General features: G+C 43.9%; 2 protein-coding genes across 10 annotated transcripts in view; one reads left to right on the top strand and one right to left on the bottom strand.

Moving 5' to 3' along the window:
• LOC129822308 (neurofibromin-like) overlaps positions 1–23,851 on the bottom strand; it is a 96,151-nt gene that overhangs the window by 6,314 nt on the left and 65,986 nt on the right. For 8 of the 9 annotated variants that reach the window (XM_055880484.1, XM_055880486.1, XM_055880485.1 and 5 more), the window contains 18 exons: positions 17,917–18,349; positions 15,172–15,512; positions 14,754–14,956; positions 13,416–13,609; positions 12,607–12,747; positions 11,002–11,281; positions 10,542–10,756; positions 10,370–10,431; positions 10,137–10,278; positions 9,549–9,650; positions 9,110–9,250; positions 7,961–8,087; positions 7,324–7,455; positions 5,109–5,244; positions 4,792–4,949; positions 2,478–2,719; positions 1,618–1,718; positions 884–1,026 (listed from right to left, as the gene is read on the bottom strand). In XM_055880484.1, the coding sequence (XP_055736459.1) occupies positions 884–1,026; positions 1,618–1,718; positions 2,478–2,719; positions 4,792–4,949; positions 5,109–5,244; positions 7,324–7,455; positions 7,961–8,087; positions 9,110–9,250; positions 9,549–9,650; positions 10,137–10,278; positions 10,370–10,431; positions 10,542–10,756; positions 11,002–11,281; positions 12,607–12,747; positions 13,416–13,609; positions 14,754–14,956; positions 15,172–15,512; positions 17,917–18,349 (3,293 nt within the window). Of the gene's footprint in view, positions 1–883; positions 1,027–1,617; positions 1,719–2,477; positions 2,720–4,791; positions 4,950–5,108; positions 5,245–7,323; positions 7,456–7,960; positions 8,088–9,109; positions 9,251–9,548; positions 9,651–10,136; positions 10,279–10,369; positions 10,432–10,541; positions 10,801–11,001; positions 11,282–12,606; positions 12,748–13,415; positions 13,610–14,753; positions 14,957–15,171; positions 15,513–17,916; positions 18,350–23,851 lie in introns of those variants that run through there. The other variant, XM_055880492.1, reaches the window with a different exon arrangement.
• On the top strand, positions 11,704–22,239 carry LOC129822314 (uncharacterized). The gene is made up of 3 exons (XM_055880499.1): positions 11,704–12,081; positions 19,211–19,458; positions 20,365–22,239. The coding sequence occupies exon 3, from the start codon at positions 20,377–20,379 to the stop codon at positions 20,992–20,994; it is 618 nt and encodes a 205-aa protein (XP_055736474.1). The 5' UTR covers positions 11,704–12,081; positions 19,211–19,458; positions 20,365–20,376; the 3' UTR covers positions 20,995–22,239.

Genomic DNA, 23,851 nt, shown 5'->3' with positions numbered 1-23,851 from the left:
GCAATCCGACCATGAAGGCCTGATTCACAGTCTCCTCTGAACAATTGATGTTGAGATGTGTCCGTTACTTGAACTCTGTAAAGCATTTATTTGGGCTGCAATTTCTGAGGCTGGTAACTAATGAACTTATCCTCTGCAGCAGAGGTAACTCTGGGTCTTCCTTTCCTGTGGCGGTCCTCATGAGAGCCAGTTTAATCATAGCGTTTGATGGTTTTTGCGACTACACTTGAAGACACTTTAAAAGTTCTTAAAATTTCTGTATTGACTGACCTTCATGCCTTGAAGTAATGGACTTTCATTTTTCTTTGCTTATTTGAGCTGTTCTTTCCATAATATGGACTTGGACTTTTACCAAATAGGGCTATCTTCTGTATACCACCCCTACCATGTCACAACAAAACTGATTGGCTCAAACGCATTAAGTAAAGCACACCTGTTAATTGAAATGCATTCCAGGTAACTACCTCATGAAGCTGGTTGAGAGAATACCAAGAGTGTGCAAAGTTGCCATCAAGGCAAAGGGTGGCTACTTTGAAGAATCTCAAATGTAAAATATATTTTGATTTGTTTAACACTTTCTTGGTTACTACATAATTCCATGTGTGTTATTACATACTTTTGATGTCTTCACTATTATTCTACAATGTATAAAATAGTAAAAATAAAGAAAAACCCTGGAATGAGTAGGTGTGTCCAAACTTTTGACTGGTACTGTATGTTTCCCATGCCAATAACGCCCCTTGAATTTGAATTGAGAGAGGACAGAGAGAAAGGGAGGGGCAAAGAGAGATGAAGGATGGGAGATGAGGTCGAGGAGGTGATAGGGACTGAGATAGACAGAGAGAGAGATGGGTAGAGCAGGCCTGTAGATAAATGTACATACTCTGTAGATAGGAGGGTTGGTATTGTGGAGGAGACTCTTCATGGTAAACTACACTCTGAATGATGCCATGCACTGGGTTCAGCAGGTTGGTATCCTGGCACATAGACAGCAGCGTGTTGATCTTTGAGTCCAGCAGGTTGTGGCTGAGGAGAGGAGGAAACACATTAAGATCAACATCGGCTAGGTAGGTAGGCCACAATCATTAGACACAACACTCCGCATCACCCTTTCCCAGTGCCCTTGTCAACACATATCATGACAGGACTCTAACACACTGGTGAATAACTAGGCCTCATACGAGACAGTTACAAGTTAAACTATATTTTGAAGCTGTGACATTTTGTTGGTAGAGAGAGTGCTACTTCAACTGAAACTACAAACAACCGCCCACATATAACGTATGCATGTGTGGGCTAAAGACTTTCTGACTCACAGGGACTCCACTATTAACCCCTAAAAGAAACTGAACCCAAAATACATCTCTAGCTAGGTCAACCACACTACAACTCCCAGGATGAATTTGGGGCAGGACAGGCCCCTTCTCAGAAGATCAGTGGTCTTTCCTCACCCCCAAAAAACAACCACCGTGTGCCAAAACCGAGAGATATCCAACTTTCAAGCTCTCAAATCATTTCCCAAAGTTCTCTCAATTCTCTAGATTTGCTTCTGGAAAAAGTAGGGCTTAGGCTAGGTATTTGGTTTTGCCTGGGAGATTATCGGGCATGTTAACTTACACGACGGGAAAGACCTTAGGGAAGACGACGCTAGCTTCAGCTAGATACTCATACAGGATCCTCTGGTCAAAGTCGTCTGTGGTGTACTTGACCTGGGTGGCCTTGGACAGAGAAACAGAGAGCATGCGTTTACAGACTGAACCAGTTATATACAGTAGAAGGCTGTAAGCTATGTTGCTGCCTCCCTATGTGCATTCAAGATGACTAATTGGACCGTAGCAGTAACTAGTGGTCCACCCAGTCTGTTACATATACAGTACCAGTCAAAAGTTTGGAAACACCTACTCATTTGTGTTTTTCTTTATTTTTTAAACTGGTTGAGAGAATGCCCAGAGTGTGCAAAGCTGTCATCAAGGCAAAGGATGGCTACTTTGAAGAACCTCAAATACAAAATATATTTTAATTTGTTTAACACTTTTTTGTTTACTACATGATTCCATGTGTTATTTCATAGTTTTGATGTCTTCACTATTATTCTACAATGTAGAACATAGTAAAAAATAAAGAAAAACCCTTGAATGAGTAGGTGTATTCAGACTGTTGACAGTTACATATTGTTTGCTTATTTTATTACCCGCTTTATAAAAGTACTTCTTATGTTATTACCCGCTTAATAAGTACTTATTATTTTATCATCCGCTTAATAAGTACTTCTTATTTTATTACCCACTTTATAAATACTTCTTATTTTATTACCTGCTTTATAAGTACTTATTTTATTACCCACTAGCACAAGCATTTCGCTACACTCGCATTAACATCTGCTAACCATGTTTATGTGGCAAATAAAATTTGATAAGTACTTCTTATTTTGCCAGGTGTGAGTTTATGTGTGTGTGTGTGTGTGTTCTTCCACTCACCAGCACAGTGAGCAGCAGGGCCTGGACTTTGGGGTCAGTCAGCACCTCCTCGTCCAGTAAGACGTTGGACTCTGTCACAGACACCTTGCGGAGGTGGGAGTGACCCATTCTTTGGTTGTCTATCTCGTAGGCGTTCTCGGCCACACACCTCACCTTAGGCGGGGTGGTTACGCCAGACTCCGTCTCTGGTCTCTTTGGTGCTTTGGAGTCGGATATCAAGTGATCAAAACTCTTCCTGTAGTCTGGAGAAATACACCACAGACAGACAGTGTCGAGGTAATGATTGAAGAGGGTGAGGAGAGGGTCTAGGGAATAAGGTTGTGAGTGGTGACATGGGATGTCTATCTTACATCAGCTGTTTATTTCTTGAGATGTAACTCACACTGTAGTCAATGTTGCCAGATCATAGTCAGCATGACCAGGGCTTCCAAGCATACACAGTATAAACCCAATAAAACGGCTTGCATGATACACCTCTGGCGCAGCAGTATAAATATATATTTTTTAATTTAACCTTTAACTACAGTGGCAAGAAAAGTATGTGAACCCTTTGGAATTACCTGCAGTTCTGAATAAATTGGTCATCAAATTTGATCTGATCTTTATCAAAGTCACAACAATAGATAGTGTGCTTAAACTAATAACACACAAATTGTATTTTTCTTGTCTATACTGAATACATAACTTAAACATTCACAGTGTAGGTTGGAAGAAGTATGTGAACCCCTAGGCTAATGAAGCTAATTGGAGTCAGGAGTCAGCTAACCTGGAGTCCAATCAATGAGACGAGATTGGAGATGTTGGTTAGAGCTACCCTGCCCTATAAAAAAAACTCACAAAATTTGCGTTTGCTATTCACAAGAAGCATTGCCTGATGTGAACCATGCCTCGAACAAAAGAGATCTCAGAAGACCTAAGATTAAGAATTGTTGACTTACATAAAGCTGGAAAGGGTTACAAAAGTATCTCTAAAAGCCTTTATGTTCATTAGTCCACGGTAAGACAAATTGCCTATAAATGGAGAAAGTTCAGCACTGTTGCTACTCTCCCTAGGAGTGGCCGTCCTGCAAAGATGGCCGCAAGAGCACAGCTCAGAATGCTCAATGAGGTTGATAAGAATCCTAGAGTGTCAGCTGAAGACTTACATAAATCTCTGGAACATGCTAACATCTCTGTTGACGAGTCTACGATATGTAAAACACTAAACAAGAATGGTGTTCATGGGAGGACACCACGGAAGAAGCCACTGCTGTCCAAAAAAAACATTGCTGCAAATCTGAAGTTCGCAAAAGTGCACCTGCTGGCAAAATATTCTGTGGACAGATGAAACTACAGTTGAGTTGTTTAGAAGGAAGACAACACTATGTGTGGAGAAAAAAAAAGACACAGCACAACAACATCAAAACCTCATCCCAACTGTAAAGTATGGTGGAGGGAGCATCATGGTTTGGGGCTGCTTTGCTGCCTCAAGGCCTGGGCAGCTTGCAATCAGATGGAAAAATGAATTTGCAAGTTTATCAATACATTTTGCAGGAGAATGCTAGGCTATCTGTCTGCCAATTGAAGCTCAATAGAAGTTGGGTAATGCAAAAGGACAACGACCCAAAACACAGAAGGAAATCAACAACAGAATGGCTTCAACAGAAGAAAATGCGCCTTCTGGAGTGGCCCAGTTCAGAGTCCTGACCTCGACCCAATTGAAATGCTGTGGCATGACCTCAAGAGAGCAGTTCACACCAGACATCCCAAGAATATTGCTGAACTGAAACAGTTAAAAGGAATGGTCCAAAATGGTTGAGGTTATTGCTCCCAAAGGAGGGTCAACCAGTTATTAAATCCAAGGGTTCACATACTTTTCCCACCCTGCATTGTGAATGTTTACACTGTGTGCAAAGACATTAAAACGTATCATTGTTTGTGTGTTATTCGTTTCAGAAGACTGTGTTTGTCTATTGTTGTGACCTAGACGAAGATCAGATCAAATTTTATTACCAATGTTTTATGTAGAAATCCAGGTATTTCCAAAGAGTTCACATACTTTTTCTTGTTACTCTAGGCAAGTCAGTTAGAAAACGTTTGTATTTACAATGACGGCCTACCCAGGCCAAACCCGGACGACGATGGGCCAATTGTGCGTCGCCCTATGGGCCTCCCAATCACAGCGCGATGTCATACAGCCTGGATTCGAACCAAGGACTGTAGTGACGCCTCAAGTGCCTTAGACCACTGCGCCACTCGGGAGCCCAAAAAACACTGCTAAGGGGAACTCTTAGACAACATTAACAGTGTTGTTTAGCAGCAACGTTATAGTTACCCAGCAGCTTCTTGGTGTTGGCATGGGAGGCCTGGCCCATGTCCAGGCTCATGGACTTGCGTGTACGGGGGCTGATCTGCCCCACCGTGGGGTAGTAGGCATTCAGATAGCGCTCTGACACCTTGGGAGACGCCCACGTCTGGCACTCTCTCAGTGTCCTGAGGGGAGGAGATGGGGGCCACAGGTAAGGATATAACTATTCAAGCTTGATTGTAAATCTATTTACCAACAACATGTATTACAGAAAATGACTAACGCAACTTTGAAAAGATAAAACCTATTCAGGTTCTAAGTGTCTGATGTAGAGAGCGCCTCACCTGAAGCTGGGGTCAGTGTGGTGCAGAGAGTAGGTATCCATGGGAACGTTCTCCATGCCCATCTCAGACAGCAACAGAGACTTCTTGTGTTTTAGACTGCAGCGACTACGCACCTCCTCTGACACGGTGAGCAGGGCTGCACACACACATTCAGTCACACACAGACACACACCAGAGCAGGGTGAAAACCAATGATGGGATCATTGCAAAAACATTTATGAAGAGGTGACAATTCCTTATTTTACATGATAAAAAAAGATATACTTATATTTATTCACGGAAAATTAACATTCCAAATAAAACAAGGACTGCTGCCCCCCCTCCCCCCTTCTTCTTTGTGGCTGATGTGAGTAAAACATTTAAACGTGTTAACCCTCGCAAGGCAGCTGGCCCAGACGGCATTCCTAGCCGAGTCCTCAGAGCATGCGCAGACCAGTTGGCTGGTGTGTTTACGGACATATTCAATCAATCCTTATCCCAGCCTGCTGTTCCCACATGCTTCAAGAGAGCCACCATTGTTCCTGTTCCCAAGAAAGCTAAGGTAACTGAACTAAATGACTATCGCCCCATTGCACTCACTTCTGTCATCATGAAGTGCTTTGAGAGACTAGTCAAGGATCATATCACCTCCACCCTACCGGCCACCCTAGACCCACTTCAGTTTGCATACCCCCCAACAGGTCCACAGACGACGCAATCGCCATCACACTGCCCTGTCCCATCTGGACAAGAGGAATACCTATGTAAGAATGATGTTCATTGACTACAGCTCAGTCTTCAACACCATAGTACCCTCCAAGCTCATCCTCAAGCTGGAGGCCCTGGGTCTCAACCCCACCCTGTGCGATTGGGTCCTGGACTTTCTGACGGGCCGCCCCCAGGTGGTGAAGGTAGGAAACAACACCTCCACTACACTGATCCTCAACACTGGGGCCCCACAAGGGTGCGTGCTCAGCCCTCTCCTGTACTCCCTGTTCACCCACGACTGCGTGGCCATGCACGCCTCCAACTCAATCATCAAGTTTGCAGACGACACAACATTAGTGGGCTTGATTACCAACAACGACGAGACGGCCTATAGGGAGGAGGTGAGGGCACTCGGAGTGTGGTGTCAGGAAAACAACCTCTCAATCAACGTCAACAAAACAAAGGAGATGATCGTGGACTTCAGGAAACAGCAGAGGAAGCACCCCCCTATCCACATCGAGGGGACAGCATTGGAGAAGGTGGAAAGTTTTAAGTTCCTCGGCGTATACATCACAGACAAACTGAAATGATCCACACAGACAGTGTGGTGAAGAAGGCGCAACAGCACCGACACCACCCGAGGTCACAGGAAGGCTAAAAAGATCACCAAGGACATCAACCACCCGAGCCACTGCCTGTTCACACTGCTACCATCCAGAAGGCGAGGTCAGTATAGGAGCATCAAAGCTGGGACCGAAAGACTGAAAAACAGCTTCTATCTCAAGGCCATCAGACTGCTAAACAGCAATCACTAAACTCAGAGAGGCTGCTGCCTACATTGAGACCCAATCACTGCACTTTCATAAATGGATCACAAGTCACTTTATACAATGCCACTCTAAATAAGGCCACTTTAATAATGTTTACATATCTTACATTACTCATATCACATGTATATACTGTATTTATAACATCTATTGCACCTTGCCTATGCTGCTCAGCCATCGCTCATCCATATACTTACATGTACATATTCTCATTCACCCCTTTAGATTTGTGTGTATTAGGTAGTTGGGGAATTGTTAGATATTATTGCACTGTCGGAACTAGAAGCACAAGCATTTCGCTACACTCGCATTAACATCTGCTAACCATGTGTATGTGTCCAATAAAATTTGAATTGATGAATAATTAAAAAAACTACAAGGTACAATACTACAATTTCAACAAATAAACCATTATATCAATATAAACTGCAATCCTCAATGAATACATTTAACACCACAGTCCTCAACTGACCTACCGGCACCAGGAAATCAAGATACAAGGAATTTTGCAGGTTATTCCAACAATGAGAGGCACAATATGACAGACCATCATATCTGTTTTACAAACATGTTTTTAAAGCAACACACTGCTTGCTATCCAAATAGCACATTGCAGATCCAGTGAGTTGACAGAGGTCTGGTTAGTCAACACAAAGTGTGGGTGAGTAGAGTCAGTGTATAGGAGACTGACTGGAACTGACCTGCCAGGTAGGCCACGCTTTGGGTGTTGACCTCAAACTTGTCACAGTTGAGGTGTTTTCCCACCAGGGCCAGCAGCGTGTGGAGGATACGCACTGTCCGAGCCACCGTGGTGGGCGACGGGTGTCTGAAGCCTTCAAATAGACACACACACAGAAGGAAAACAGAGTGGCACGTTAGTCATAGCCATACACCACTCCACTGCTAGCTTGGTACATTTTAGCATGGCCACATTAATTCAACACGGTTAGCATTAAAACACATCAAGACCTACAGAGTACACAACATTAAATGCAGCTAGTGACAAGTAGACTACAGAGACAAGTGAAAACACCAACAACTGCTGCCAAGCTCTTTGTCACTGCAGGACAAGGGCACCTAGTCAATAGAGCAAGTTTGAGTCTCTGACAGTGGGGAAGACAGGTTTTCATCAGTGGCTCGGCAAGTCAGGCCAATGTCTTTCATCCATCTATTCTTTATCTAGCTAGATTAGACCCAAACAAGACATAATTTCAAACATTTTATGAATGTTTACTTAAGCGACAGTGACAGAGAAGCTGCGGTTTATAGGATACTCACTACTGTCACAGGAATGGAAGCTGCTCTGGCTGAGACTCAGTCAGGTGCCCTCTCCCTTACCTTTGAGCAGGTGTCCAACCAGTGCGAAGTTGAAGTTGGAGCTGAAGTTGAGGCCCACAAAGTGGTCCATCTGTTTACAATGCCACTCCAGAGGACGCCTGATCTCCATAAATACCTCCTCTGGACTCTTGATTTGGGGGAATGTAGAAACAAATAAATATGGTAATTTAGCAGATACTTCTTTACACATATTCAGCATATTAATAGTGTCAATATGTGATGAATATGTTGAATTGTCGTCTTTGAACCGAAAGTGAATATGTGTGTGTCTGTGGTTGCGGTGTGTAAATTATTTTATAACTGCCGGGTCAAAAATAACTGCCGGGTACATTCTTCGTAACCTGGTTGTGTACAGCTTTCATGGAAATATGAACAAAGGCAATGTTTCACCTTTTCTGATGTTGAGGTCCCTCTAGGAAAAGTAATTCAACTTAAAGTTGAACAAATATAATTTAGGGGGTTTTCTCTGCTGTTAAACATAGGTGGCGGATAATTTTTAACCTTTAAGACAACACACGGGTTAAAAGGCTAATTGATCATTAGAAAACCCTTTCGCAATTATGTTAGCACAGCTGACAATTGTTGTCCTGATTAAAGAAGCAATCAACTGGCCTTCTTTAGACTAGTTGAGTATCTGGAGCATCAGCATTGTGGGTTCGATTACAGGCTCAAAATGGCCAGAAATAAAGAACTTTCTTCTGAAACTCGTCAGTCTATTCTTGTTCTGAGAAATGAAGGCTATTCCATGCGAGAAATTGACAAGAAACTGAAGATATCGTACAACGCTGTGTACTACTCCATAATAGAAAGAGTGGGAGGCCCGGTGCACAACTGAGCAAGAGGACAAGTACATTACAGGGATGCAAACTGGTGAGGGCCCAAAAAGGTGACACTTTTTTTGTTGTTGCACTGAAACATGTAATAAATCCCTGCTAGGAGGAATTACAGGTAAACTAATTCAACAACAAAGAACACGATCTACATGATCAGTCTCTGTGTGTAAAATAAAAAGTGGTTCATGTGAACCTAACGCACAGATAAAAAAATGTATATGTTATTTGTTGCCTCGACTTTACTACAAATGACACTCAAGTCTTGTGTGTGTGTGTGTGGTGTGTGGTGTGTGGGTGTGTGTGGTGTGTGTGTCACCTTGTCATTGAAAACTCTCAGGCTGTCCAGAGTGTGTAGGTTCTGCTCTAGCAGGGCCGTCCCAGCAGAGTACAGGTTGAGTTCATCCAGCTGCAGCACAGCCACAGCCACCCAGAACACTGCCTTGTGCATGGGGGAGTCCTGGAGAAACACGGGTTATAACCATCAGGTTACACACATTAAATACGCAAACAGCACTAAGCACATTAACAAAGAACAAATCTAGCCGTGCTCCAATTCAAAATTGTTATTAAAAAACACAAACCAACAACTTACAGCTGGGTTCTTTATTTGAATAGTAGAACGCAAGCATTTTGCTGCACCTGCGATAACATCTGCAATTATGTGTATGTGACCAATACACTTTGATTTGACAAGCAGTAGACCACAGACGATCACATGATGTATTGCATGTGTTCTGTGTTTGCGGTTTGTGTACCTTGTTGAGAAGGGGCTGCAGCTTAGTCAGAGCGATGACTGTGGCCTCAATCAACACCTGGCTGTTGTAGTTATCAGGTCCCTTTAAGCAGCTCTCCAGCCCCTGTGGAGGAAGAAAAGAGGCATTAGTAGAGAATGAACACCGGAGTGAAAGAGAGGTGGTGGGGTGAGAGAAAGAAAGAAAGGAAGGAAGGAGAGAGAGCAGGAGAGAGAGAGAGAGAGGAAGGAAATAAAGCGAGAGGGAGAGCGAGAGCGAGAGTAGCGGGGAAAAGATGAAGAGGGAGAGAGTATTTCATAGTATTCATTACGTTAGCTAGTGGATTAGAGGGTTGGTGCACTCACAAACACTCAGATCGCTGCATAATGCAGATAAGAGCCCACAGGCAGCCTGTACGGACTCAGCTAAGGAAAGGTAAAATACACTCAACACCACCCCTCAATGTGTGTGTGTGTGTGTGTGTGTGTGTGTGTGTGTGTGTGTGTGTGTGTGTGTGTGTGTGTGTGTGTGTGTGTGTCAATTCTGGAAGATTGAGTTGCTCATGCCAACTCCGCACTCCAACAGCCTGTGTGTGTGTGTGTGTAGACCCACCCGGTCTATGCTGAGCAGGGGGCTGGCCTTGCTGAGGATCCTGATGATCTGTTTGATCTGGCCGTGGGTCACCCTCTTACTGATGCAGCCAAACACCACCAGGGCTCTGGGCTGCAGGGACGGGTTGTACTGGAACGCAAACCTGGTGGACCACATAGCTGGCATTTGAGATGTGCACAAAAGAGTGTGTATATATATATATTCAGTGATAGTGGTGAAAATGAACAACATACTTCTGAGCCAGCTCGGTCCACTGGTCCAGCCACTTACACACTGAGATGTCCCTCATGCACGCCTTTCAGGAGAGAACACATTCAGTCAGACATTGGGATTTTGCATGTATTCTGGACATTATACTGTATACATTAAGCACAATATATCAAGTAATGTGCGTGTCTCCCTCACCTCCATGATCTCCAGCAGGGCCTCAGTGACGGTCTCCAGGGAGGAGAGGGCGAAGGTCTCCCTCTCGTAGGAGCCGGGGGAGAAGGAGCGGTCGCGGTAGCTGGAGCGGAAGGCGATGACTGCAGCAGACTTGACCTTACTGATGCCAAACAGCAGATAGAACTTAGGCAGGGAGAACTCTGTCAGGCTCAGCCTCAGGACCTGCTTGGTCTCCTCTGGAAGAGATCATGACAAGAGTAGAAGATGACTTGTTGCTCTTCTGAAAGAGAAACCCTGAATGCTGATATCTATAGCAAATAAAAAGAACACAGAAATATACCTCTATTGAAGCAGTTTCATGGTTCACTAAGTGCTGTGTTTACGTTAGGTCTCTCAATTACATCTTGAATGATCAGGGAATGTATGCCGTTAACTACAGATGGTATATAGTCTGCAGGGTAGATATGGTGTGCTTCCTCACCTCTGAAGTTGAGCTGGGAGCAGGTGCAGAGAGAGTGGATTATGTTGATGACCAGGCCGTGTGTGGAGGCGCGGAGGGACAGGGGTCCGGTGGCCACCAGCAGAGTGACCACGTGGAACAGGTAGGGCAGGTGAGCTGCTACGTCCAGAGAGTTGTTGAAGGACAGCATGAGCATGTAACGGGCCAGGATGGCGATGTCATCCCACATCAGGTGCTGCTCCAGGGTGGGCGTGGGAGACAGGCACGTCTTATCGATGATCTTACACATCCGGCCAATTACCTGGTCAGATGGTGTGTGGAGATAACCAATCATTATGAGGTATTGAAAAGGTAGTCAGTGATATGACATCATATACTTTGTGTTTAGAGACAACGTTTTGCTTACTGATGATGTTAACATCAACAGAATGAATATCTGCAAAGGGCACCATCTGTTTGGGTTATTGTATTTTAAAATCAGTATCCTTAAACAAACTTCAGATGCATTTTTGGATGTTAGCATAATAGGAGGCAGAGAGAAGATGGCAGGGATTAGATGGGTAAGTCAAACATCATTGGCTCAAGCCTCGGGTGACAAATAGGCCAAAGGGACCAGACAAACTACCCTTTGTCCCCAATAGCTGGCCTGTCATGACATCAGTAGTGGCTGGGCTGGAACATGCCAACCAAACAATGCCCACCCTGATGGATCACAACTACATTAAGACGACTATATCAGAACACACAAACCCTACAAATTACAAATCAAATGTGAAGCTTAAAGTCATTGATTAGTCACTTAAATAGATGTAAATGACTAAGATGGATGCTGTGATACTTCAACTAAAAGAGCACTGTGTTTACCGTTCCTTAGCAAAACATCTTCACAATGATCACCATTCACTGCCATGCTTTACAGTGTCTGCCTTAATAGGAGCGAGGGCCTGGCTTACTATTGTCTGCCTGGGCTCTGAGGGTTTGTGTGTTTCTATCTCAGTAAGAGGGACAATTGGGATAAACAGCTCACAGATGGACATTGAGTTGATGATTCGGTCAGTTTGGATTATGTAAGTGGAGAGAAGTCGTAACTAAACTAAATTGGTAAGTATTAATCAATTTAAATGTAAATGTTGTTTTTTGGAGGACATTTTAGATGAATACGTGTTGTCTGGGACAAAGTGTATCTTCATATCATACTAAAACGGTCTGCAAAATAATATTGATAACACAGGAATATGTCTTTGCTTAATCGAAAATTATGATTTAGAAAAAAATCACAATCAAAACTGTCAGGCCGTGACTAATATTCTAACCATTTTTTACTAAAGTTTACTTTGAGTTAGTGACATTGTGAAGTTATTGAGAGGAAAGTGGCCTCCGACCAGAGGGTTCATTGAGGACAAAGACGTCATCCATGTTTGGATACAGGGCTTGACACGGGGGAGTACTTGCTGTGTTAGCATGAGACTGACACAGAGGAGTGTTCCCAGTGCAGGAACGCTAGCCTATCCATGTTACCCTGTCATTATTAACATGACAAGAACCTGTTAGCCATTTGTCCATTAAATTGTTGGCCCAGTTAGCATGTGTTAGCCTCATAAACTAGCTAAAAGTGTCGATACCCACCTTGCTGGAGACCAGTTTGACATTCCCTGAGGCCAGAGCCACAGCCGTGTCGGCCATGACCTCAGCCTTGATGGAGCCCAGGCCTCCTGTAGCGCTGGTCTTGATGAAGCTGTCCAACACCACGTCCAGCAGGTCCGTTATCTGAGGGCAGAGGTCACAGGTCACATACAATCTGAGTTGCATTCAGTTGGGCTAAACGTTAGGGACTGTTCAGAAATAAATACATAATGTATAATTGACAGGTCACAAAATCAGACACAAGGAACTGCCTTTCTCCCCACAGTGCTCACTTGTTCACCACCCCGAAAATATTTAAAAGAAATGGTTTGGGTGTGAAAGATACTCTACCATGAGTTCAGAACATGTTGTTTGTTTTCTATGGAGATAGCTATATTCAGATGACAATATTGCAGTCATCTGAGACAAGCAATGAAACTTTTAGAACATAGATAATGATATTTAGGAAGAACACTTTCAAACCTTCAATAAAAAAAATAAAAAAAATGTTTATATTGACAAACACTGGCTATGATTCGGCATGTTGGATTCATAAACCATTCCCTGTGCCTATAAAAATGCAAAAGGTCCCACCCTATCTTCTACCTGACTGCCTCCCATCTCTGTCAGCCTACATTTCTGAGAAAGCCAACATGGGCAGTTCTTATTGGGTTGGAGACATTTAACAGTACATTAAGCAAACATGTGCACTCTAAGATAAGTGTTTGACTAAAATGTAACTAAGTGTCAAACAACTGGTATGTATGCATACGTGAGTGTTTGAGAGCGAGTGTGTGTGTGTGGTGACTCACCTGGCCGAGGCTGCCCCAGATCTTGGCCTGTATAGAGGGGTACATTTGCTTCTCATTGATGGTCATGGTGATGAGCTTATCCAAGATGGCGATGACACGCTGGCGCTTGGCGTCGTCATTGTGCTTACAGAACCTCACCAGGTTGAGCAGCCAGGGGGTCATGTACTCCAGACACAAGTGCTTCAGCTCAATACCTAAACACACACACACACAGAATCAGAGGTTGGATAACACCAGCTCCTCTGTTGTTGCTACAGTGTTGAGGGACAGAGGTTGGATAACACCAGCTCCTCTGTTGTTGCTACAGTGTTGAGGGACAGAGGTTGGATAACACCAGCTCCTCTGTTGTTGCTACAGTGTTGAGGGACAGAGGTTGGATAACACCAGCTCCTCTGTTGTTGCTACAGTGTTGAGGGACAGAGATTGGATAACACCAGCTCCTCTGTTGTTGCTACAGTGTTGAGGAACAGAGGTTGGATAACACCAGCTCCTCTGTTGTTGCTACAGTGTTGAGGGACAGAGATTGGATAACACCAGCTCCTCTGTTGTTGCTACAGTGTTGAGGAACAGAGGTTGTATAACACCAGCTCCTCTGTTGTTGCTACAGTGTTGAGGGACAGAGGTTGGATAACACCAGCTCCTCTGTTGTTGCTACAGTGTTGAGGAACAGAGGTTGGATAACACCAGCTCCTCTGTTGTTGCTACAGTGTTGAGGAACAGAGGTTGGATAACACCAGCTCCTCTGTTGTTGCTACAGTGTTGAGGAACAGAGGTTGAATAAAACCAGCTCCTCTGTTGTTGCTACAGTGTTGAGGGACAGAGGTTGGATAACACCAGCTCCTCTGTTGTTGCTACAGTGTTGAGGGACAGAGGTTGGATAAAACCAGCTCCTCTGTTGTTGCTACAGTGTTGAGGGACAGAGGTTGGATAAAACCAGCTCCTCTGTTGTTGCTACAGTGTTGAGGAACAGAGGTTGGATAACACCAGCTCCTCTGTTGTTGCTACAGTGTTGAGGAACAGAGGTTGGATAACACCAGCTCCTCTGTTGTTGCTACAGTGTTGAGGAACAGAGATTGGTGTGTGGATGAATGACACCCACACTGAAAGCTCCAGAGCCATGGCTCAATGCACACTGATGGATAAGGCAATCAAACAGTTCCCCCACAAATGCATTTGTGTGTTGAGAGAAAGTAAGAGTTTCAGCCTGTAAAAGAGAAAGTGGGCGAGTGGGTGTGACTGAGAAAAGTGAGAACGAGTGAGAGGGCATCTTTTGGAATTCATTTCAGTCAATGCATTTGTGAGTATGTGTGTTTCTGTGCATTCGTGTTCTAGACTCACTAGACTTGCTGAAGCCGGAAATGCACTCCTCCAGGAACTCCAGGGTGAGGTGTGGTTCGTTGGCTGCTAGCGTCTTGCTGATGGAGACTATGAAGAGGGTGTTGTTGGCAGGGATACACAGGCCTGAGGTCTCCAGCAGCTGGCCCTCGATCTTCAGGTTGAAGGTGCAGGTTAAGGCACACAGCAGGTTGTAGGCTGCAGACCTGTAGAGGGGACAGTTAGCTATTATATTCCATTTCCAATCAGGAAGTTGGTTGAAGAAGTTGTAAATCAATTGTTGTATTTAGCTACTGCTCATATTTAAGAGATCCCGCTACACCAAGACCTGCTCTGATTGACCCCCACCGAGATATCCACGGGACTACATTTCCCAGAATCCACTAGAGGCTAGAGTGTTTAGCCATGTTGAATATCTGACCTGAGGCTGGGGTCGGAGCTGCCCAGGTTGAGCAGGGCGAGGTTCAGCAGGGTACCCGGCACATCTTTGGGCCTGATCTTGGTGTGCTGGGGGATGGAGTCTGGCTGTGACAGCTCCCAGCGCGTCCTGATGTGGATGATGGACTGGACGATGGCATCACACTCCTGGTGCATGAAGGTGAGGGGTGTGCCCTGGTTGGCCATGGTCAGGGTGAACTGGGTCTCGTCCACCAGGCAGATCTCCTCGACCTCAGAGGCATAGTACACATCGTTGAGGAACACGGACTGGCCCAGGACACGGGTACGCTCTGCTGACGTCACCTGGACGGCCGTGGAGCCCACCTGGGATAATAGGGAGGGTTGTTGTTGAGATAAAAGTGCGTACATGTCAACAATGACAACACAGACCAGCTGTCTCATGTTGCTACACACAGCAGGACTCAACAGCCAATCAATTCAACTTTCTACTTTCCCTTTGGCAACAAACTAATCTATATAAATTGATTGAGGCCCAGAGAAGTAAAAATCGTGATTTTCCTGTGTTATATATAAACTCAGCAAAAAAGAAATGTCCTCTCACTGTCAACTGCATTTATTTTCAGCAAACTTAACATGTGTAAATATTTGTATGATCATAAGAATCAACAACTGAGACGTAAACTGAACAAGTTCCACAGACATGTGACGAACAGAAATGGAATAATGTGTCCCTGAACAAATGGGGGGTCAAAATCAAAAGTAACAGTCAATGCAGCTGGTGACAACACCAGATACTAAATCCTGCATTGCATCTCCTCCTCATGGACTGCACCAGATTTGCCAGTTCTTGCTGTGAGATGTTATCCCACTCTTCCACCAATGTACCTGCTAGTTCCCGGACATTTCTGGGGGGAATGGCCCTAGCCCTCACCCTCCAATCCAACAGGTCCCAGACGTGCTCAATGGGATTGAGATCCAGGCTCTTTGCTGGCAATGGCAGAACACTGACATTACTGTCTTGCAGGAAACCCTCCACCTTCAAATCGATCCCGCTCCAGAGTACAGGCCTCGGTGTAAAGCTCATGCCTTCGACAATAAAAGCAAATCCGACATCACCCCTGGTGAAACAAAACCGCGACTCATCAGTGAAGAGCACTTTTTGCCAGTCCTGTCTGGTCCAGCGACGATGGGTTTGTGCCCATAGGCCACGTTGTTGTCAGTGATGTCTGGTGAAGACCTGCCTTACAACAGGCCTACAAGCCCTCAGTCCAGCCTCTCTCAGGCTATTGCGGACAGTCTGAGCACTGATGGAGGGATTGCGCGTTCCTGGTGTAACTCGGGCAGCTGTTGTTGCCATCCTGTACCTGTCCTGCAGGTGTGATGTTCGGATGTACCGATCTGTGCAGGTGTTGTTACATGTGGTCTGCCACTGCGAAGACAATCAGCTGTCCATCCTGTAGCGTTGTCTTAGGCATCTCACAGTATGGCCATTGCAATTTATTGCCCTGGCCACATCTGCAGTCCTCATGCCTCCTTGCAGCATACCTAAGGCACGTTCACGCAGATGAAGAGGGACCTTGGGTTTTTGGTGTTTTTCATTGTCAGTAGAAAGGCCTCTTCAGCGTCCTAAGTTTTCATAATTGTGTTCTTAATTGCCTACCGTCTGTAAGCTGTTAGTGTCTTAACGACCGTTTCACAGGTGCATGTTAATTAATTGTTTATGGTTCATTGGACACTTATGGGAAACAGTGTTTAAACCCTTTACAATAAAGATCTGGATTTTTACAAATTATCTTTGAAAGACCGGGTCCTGAAAAAGGAACATTTCTTTTTTTGCTGAGTTTATATAAATATGTATATTTCTACACTGAGGTTGGAATAACACTGTAAAATTGTGAAAATGATGAAGCCCTTTTAATGTAAGAGCTGTTTGAATAGACTACCTGAAATGTCAGCCTGTTTTGGTGTGATGGAGATGTGACCTTACCATGCTGTAAATTAGTTCATAGACCAACAAGAGTTCCAAAACAGTTCTATCAAAATGAATGCTGAGAACTTGCCCTTCGCTAAGATTTTTTTTGGACAATATATATTTTTTAATTACTTTTACCCCTTTTCTTCCCAATTTTGTGGTATCCAATTGGTAGTTACAGTCTTGTCCCATCCCTGCAACTCCGGTAAGGACTCGGGAGAAGCGACGGTTGAGAGCCATGCGTCCTCCGAAACACGACCCTGTCAAGCTGCACTGCTTCTTGACACACTGTTTGCTTAACCCGGAAGCCAGCCTCACCAATGTGTCAGAGGTAACACTGTTCAACTGAAGACTGAAGTCAGCTTGCAGGTGGTTAGCCCGCCACAAGGAGTCGCTATAGCGCGATGGGACAAGGACATCCCGGTCGGCCTAACCCGGACGACGCTGGGCCAATTATGCCCCGCCTCATGGGTCTCCCGGTCACAGCCGGCTGTTACACAGCCTTTGTAGTGCCGCTTCAACCACTGCCATGCAGCGCCTTAGACCACTGTGCCACTTGGGAGGCCCTTTTTGACCCTTTTAATTTAAAACAATCACAGTAAGGTACTTCATTTTACCCAGAAATTATTTGATAGAGATAAAAAAAACAGCTCCATTGGACCTTTGAGTAAACAATTCTCCCTGTTCCCACCTGCCCTTCATACTACCCAGTTCCCCATACCCTGTTGTCCCTGTAGGCCAGTTTGAAAGTTAGGGTTAATGCTAAGGTTACACAAGGACCACTGTGCTACTGACCTTGATGGAGACCTTGGTGTCCTTGTGGGCCAGTTTGAGGGCATTGTGGAACACCTTGAGGTCCTCTTCCAGGGCCAGCGTGGCTGCTGGGAGTTTCTGCTGCTCTGCCTCTACGTGCTCCGCCAACCGTGCCGGTGAGTCGATGAACTGCACCCGCTTGCTGCCCTTCAGGCCTGTCAGCAGCCTCTCGTGGTATTTGGTGTACTCCCTCACCCATGTGTTGCAGTTGTACACGTAGACCGCCGTCACGTTCTTGTATGCGAAACCCGGGAACACCACAAACCACTTGGACAAGAAGTCTGTCTTGAAGCGGTTGCTGGGACCCACGTGGGTCAGGTCCACTATGATATCGTAGGGCTTGGCGTAGTAAGGCTTCAGGGTCAGCAGCACATGGTAGATTAGAAGATCTCCGTTGATCTGGCCTGTCTTAAACCTGCGGGAAAAGAAGGGAAAGAGAAGTTGAAGATAAGTCTGATGGAAGAGGAGGTGGTAGAAGTTGATGGATAGGTCTGATGGAAGAGGAGGTGGTAGATGTTGAGGATAGGTCTGATGGAAGAGGAGGTGGTTAGAAGCTGAGGATAGGTCTGATGGAAGAGGAGGTGGTATAAGTTGATGGATAGGTCTGTTGGAAGATGTGGTAGAAGTTGAGGATAGGTCTGATGGAAGAAGTGGTAGATGTTGATGATAGGTCTGATGGAAGAGGAGGTGGTTAGAATCTGAGGATAGGTCTGATGGAAGATGAGGTGGTAGATGAGGAGAGGTCTGTTGGAAGAGGAGGTGGTAGATGAGGATAGGTCTGTTGGAAGAGGAGGTGGTAGATGTTGAGGATAGGTCTGATGGAAGAGGAGGTGGAAGAAGTTGAGGATAGGTCTGGTGGAAGAGGAGGTGGTAGATGTTGAGAATAGGTCTGATGGAAGAGGAGGTAGAAAGTGCACTTCTCTGTCAGCCAGGTCAACCTCTAAAAAGAAAGACCTTTACCGGTTAAATACATCCAAAAAGACACTGATATTTTCTGGTCTCTAATTTAGATAGAACAGTCTGACGGTGGAGTCATACAATTAAAAATAGAAATTCATCCCATTCTGAAAGCACTTCATACACAATGTTTTTTTTTGTTACAGGCTCTACTGAAATAGAGATCTTGGTCTCTGCATAACCATGTCACAATAACAAAACAAAAAGTGAATCAACTGCAGTATTATTAGTGTCATTTACTGGTAGCTGGCAATCTCGGACTGAATTGTAGGCCTAAACTACTTTACATACACCCTTCTCTGTCTCTTTCCTCTTGCAGCATGTGAGACATCTGTATGCTGTAGCGGTGGAGGTCCAAGGAGCCTAGAAATAACTAAGTCAGAAAAAGACCTGAGGGGGGATAGGAAGTGTGTGCATCTCAAGAGGCTTGGGTCGCAGCAGGTGCTTCCTCTGACAGACACACACGCCCACCTGCTCCTTATACTGACATCTTCCTAGTCCAGTTAACCTTGCCACTCTCGCTCTCTCTCACACACACAGGCGCTCTAAGGCTGTGCCCTTGTCCAGGTAAGAGATGCCCATACAATCTCCAACATACATTTTATTAAAAAAGGAATGACCAAATAATGTGTTTTGTGGTAAGATTCAGCTTATTTTAGTGGACATCGCAATGAAAACGACAAAACCATGATTTGTAAAAAAAAAAAAAAATTTTTTTTTAAATACTAAAAAAGGTCTATCTTATTCTGACATGTATTGTATGTTTCACCTTCCTGAAAGGTATTGCATAGAACTAACTTGATGGAAGTTATTATTTATGGTAAAGCAAGTGTATTGGTCTACTTCAGTAACACATTGACTGATTCATTTGGAGTAAATTGTACTGTGACAGTGAGTGAAAGACTTATCTGGGCTAGTTAGATATTTTTTTTATAAATCACGTCTTGTTTTATCAGGTTAATGATAATGGCAGGGAGAAGTCATCTTTTTTTATAAATGAATAGATTTGCTAGACAGTTGTCCATTATTTTGACCTCCCCACATTATAATTGGAAGAGAAAGTGTAAACTATAACATAGCCCATTGCTAGAAAGGTAACTCCAAACACATTTTTACTAATAGCAGCTGCTTATCTGGTTAAACAAAGGTTAGACATGTGTTGGCAAAAATGTCCAAGTCAAGAAAGCCTACCAGCAGCCTATGTCAGAGACTCCAGTGAGTGTAATTTGCTCAATATTAGGAGTTGAGAAATAAAGTTATTAGAAAGATATTTCTAATATTTAGATATTCTCCTCTTTTTACAGTAAAAAACGAACAAAAAAAACAGCACCCTGCAATAACTCTGTGAACCTTAAGCATATGTAACTCACAATTTCTAGAATTATATTTAAACATTAACAAACCGTCACAATACAGAGACTGTTTGCTGGCATGAACAACAAAAGCTATTCTCTTCCTATCCTACCATTTCAGAGAAACTGAAGAATGGAAGGCTCCAGAATCTCTCTCCATCTTCTCTTCTTCCTTCTGATTGGACAAGCTTCACACACCAGCATTACTCAGCCTCAGACCACTAATGCCATATATCCAACTGACATAACCTCCATTACCCAAGAGGAAAACGAGACCTCCAGCTCTCCCACAGAAGCCACCACGGGCTGCCTCATCAAGCCCCAGTTGGGCTTCATAGTGGTGACCTGCGCCGGGGGCCTGGTCCTGTTTCTGCTCGTCTCTACTGTGGTCCTGGCCTCCCAGGTGTGCAGTCTTAGGCGCCAGGCCCGTGCCCCTCGCCCCGCCCACAGTAACGTGGACCTGGTGAGTGGCGCGGGCTACTGGGACACGGAGCACTCTGAGGGGGGCATAGTGGGGCCCTGCGATACCAGTGTCATGTTGGAGGAGGTACGTGTGGATGGAGAAGAGGATGAAGAGCAGGGGGAAGAAGAAGAGGAGGAAAGGGAGGAGGAGCAGGGAGAAGGGGTCAGGGGCCAAACGGGGGATGCGGGAACAACTGGCGAAATGGCCATGCAGATGCAGAGTTCCAGCTCCAGGGATTTGTGTCTGGAAATCCCCCAGGATCTAGAGAACATGCCCCTAGTGGTGTGAGTAGAGCATTGCATGCACTCCCTCTCCAGCCTCAGAGAGCCATGGCCTGGCTCGGAGCTGAACTTCACTCAGGCATAGATCAACAGGCCAGATCAGCTCCAGTCTTGTGCCTCAAGTCAAAACAAAGAGTATTTGTTCTTTTTTATAAGTACTCCAGCTATATGTAATCAATTTTAGGAGCTTTTACATATTTGCTTTGTAAACTGCATTAATATGATGTAATTTGGAATGATTTTGTCTCAAATTGATTTCTATAGAGAACATTTGAATAGGCTGTTGGGAGCAGGAAGACATTCATTTGAAATAATGTGCTACGAACAGCACACTACTGCCAACTTCCCAAGTTAATTACACTTACTACGAAGGCTCAGGATCTTATCCAGAGTGACTTACAGGAGCAACTAGGGTCAAGTGCCTTGCACAAGGGCATACTGACAGATTAAAAACAGTGACCTTTCGGTTACTGGCCCAATGCTCTTAACTGCCCAATTCGATCATATTAGCAGTACACTATGCCAACTTCACATAATGGCAGAGGTAATGAGAATATTTGATTAACTAAGTGTAACAAAAGGGTATTAAGCATACATAGAAAGTATCTTTTGTTGAAGTCAAATTGAGATAATTAGTTTTGGACTGGTTGTAAACTCAAATACAATATGTAATAGAATGGAAGCCCCGTCTCTATTGACACTGTTGGCTAAAAGATTCCTTCTCAGCAAACAAGCACTCAAACATTTTCTCCCATATATATATATAACTGAATGTGGTCGCTTCTCCCCAAGACATTAAATCTCAAACATTTTAGAATTTTTGTTGTCCAATCTAAACTGTCCTGTCTACCTGTATTAAAAAATATAAGAATAAAACACACTCAAATATGCCAACATGCTAGCTCGTCAGATGTGAGTTCAGTTAAAATGATTACTTTCCACCAACTTGATGTGATTCCATGCACAAATACTATACCAAAGGTAAACTTTGAACATCTTGTTGCCATCAGTGGCTGGGCACAGAGATGGCATTGGGCCTGCCAAGCCGACTTGTTACATTATTAAGTCTCCCCCTCAACTTTCACGTGTCAGTCAAGCAGTCACAGAACTCCTAACTCTTTTGTTTCCACTCCACTCTACTAAAAGTCTAACTTCTTTTCTCTTCTCTGTAAAAACACAATATTTGTTTAAATGCCACAACCCAAATAAATGGCAGTTTTGTGAACGTGTTAATAAATGGCAGTTTTGTGAACATGTGTTAATGAATGGCATTCTTGTTTTGAATCGATGGAGTAAGAACACAAGTGTTTAGACAACAGCTTCAGAAACGGTGGACCGCAATAAATACAGGGGGTTGGATGAGTACAACGACAGCAATGAAATAGATGTGAAGTTATTCCATTACTGTAAACAAATATCCTGGCACTAGTTTAATAGGTTATATTATTATTAGGACCAAGTGTTTTAATATAGTCAATTACAGAAGTGGATCTATCAGGAAAATAGCCCCTTGGGGAGTTTAAAAAAACAATTGTTTAATTCATGTATTAACAAAATCTGTGCCCTAGATTAGGTTGACTGAAGTTGCTTTATGTTGACAAACTGTACTGAATAACAAAGACCTGATGAAGAACCAAGGGTAAAGTCATACATTGCAATAAGGGATATTAGCTTTCACCTGGATTCACCAAGTCAGTCTACAGTGCATTCAGAAAGTATTCATACTCCTTTTCCCACATTTTATGTTACAGCCTCAATTTAAAATAGATTAAATTGAGATATTTTGTCATTGGCCGACACACAATACACCCCATCATGTCAAAGTGGAAATATTTTTGCAGTTTTTTTACAAATTAATTAAAAATGAAACGCTGAAATGTCTTGAGTCAATAAGTATGGCGAAATGACCATGCAGATGCAGAGTTCCAGCTCCAGGGATTCGTGTCTGGAAGTACCACAGGATCTAGAGAACATGCCCCTAGTGAGGAAAGTGAAAAGCTGAAATGCCCCGAGTCAATAAGTATTCAGCCCCTTTGTTATGGTAAGCTTAAATAAGTTCAGGAGTAAAAATGTGCTTAACAAGTCACATTATAAGTGGAATGGACTCAATCTTTGTGCAATAATAGTGATTAACATGATTTTTGAATGACTACCTCATCTATGTACCCCACACATACAATTATCTGTACGGTCCCTCAGTCGAGCAGTGAATTTCAAAACAAAGTTGCCGGAGAGGAAGGAAAGTGTTCAAGGATTTCACCATGAGGGCAATGGTGACTTTAAAACAGTTATATAGTTTAATGGATGTGATAGGAGAAAACTGAGGATGGATCAACATCATTGTAGTTACTCCACAATATTAACCTTATTGGCAGAGTGAAAAGAAGGAAGCCTGTACTGAATACAAATACAAAAAAATATGCATCCTGTTTGCAGCAAGCCACTAAAGTAATACTGCAAAAAACGAAGCAAAGCAATTCACTTTTTTTTTATCCGACAAACAAAGTGTTATGTTTGGGGCAAATCCAATACATTACTGAATACCACTCTACAGATTTTCAAGCACAGTGGTGGCTGTATCATGTTATGGGTATGCTTGTAATTGTTAAGGACTGAGGAGTTTTTCAGGACAAAAAAGCAATGGAATGTAGCTAAGCACGGGCAAAATCCTAGAGGAAAACCTGATTCAGTCTGCTTTCCACCAGACAGTGGGAGATGAATTCACCTCTCAGCAGGACAATAATCTAAAACGCGGCCAAATCTACATTGCAGTTGCTAACCAAGAAGACTGTGAATATTCCTGAGTGGCCGATCTTAGTTTTAACTTATATCTGCTAGAAAATCTATGGCAAGACTTGAAAATG

The sequence above is a fragment of the Salvelinus fontinalis genome, chromosome 24 (assembly GCF_029448725.1).
Source record: "Salvelinus fontinalis isolate EN_2023a chromosome 24, ASM2944872v1, whole genome shotgun sequence".
In the NCBI taxonomy this organism is placed as follows: domain Eukaryota; kingdom Metazoa; phylum Chordata; class Actinopteri; order Salmoniformes; family Salmonidae; genus Salvelinus; species Salvelinus fontinalis.
This window is presented reverse-complemented; position numbering and strand designations above follow the sequence as displayed.

Bases quoted from the DNA above. Each gene is read 5' to 3' on its own strand.
- LOC129822314 (XM_055880499.1), top strand. From the start codon at position 20,377: ATGGAAGGCTCCAGAATCTCTCTCCATCTTCTCTTCTTCCTTCTGATT.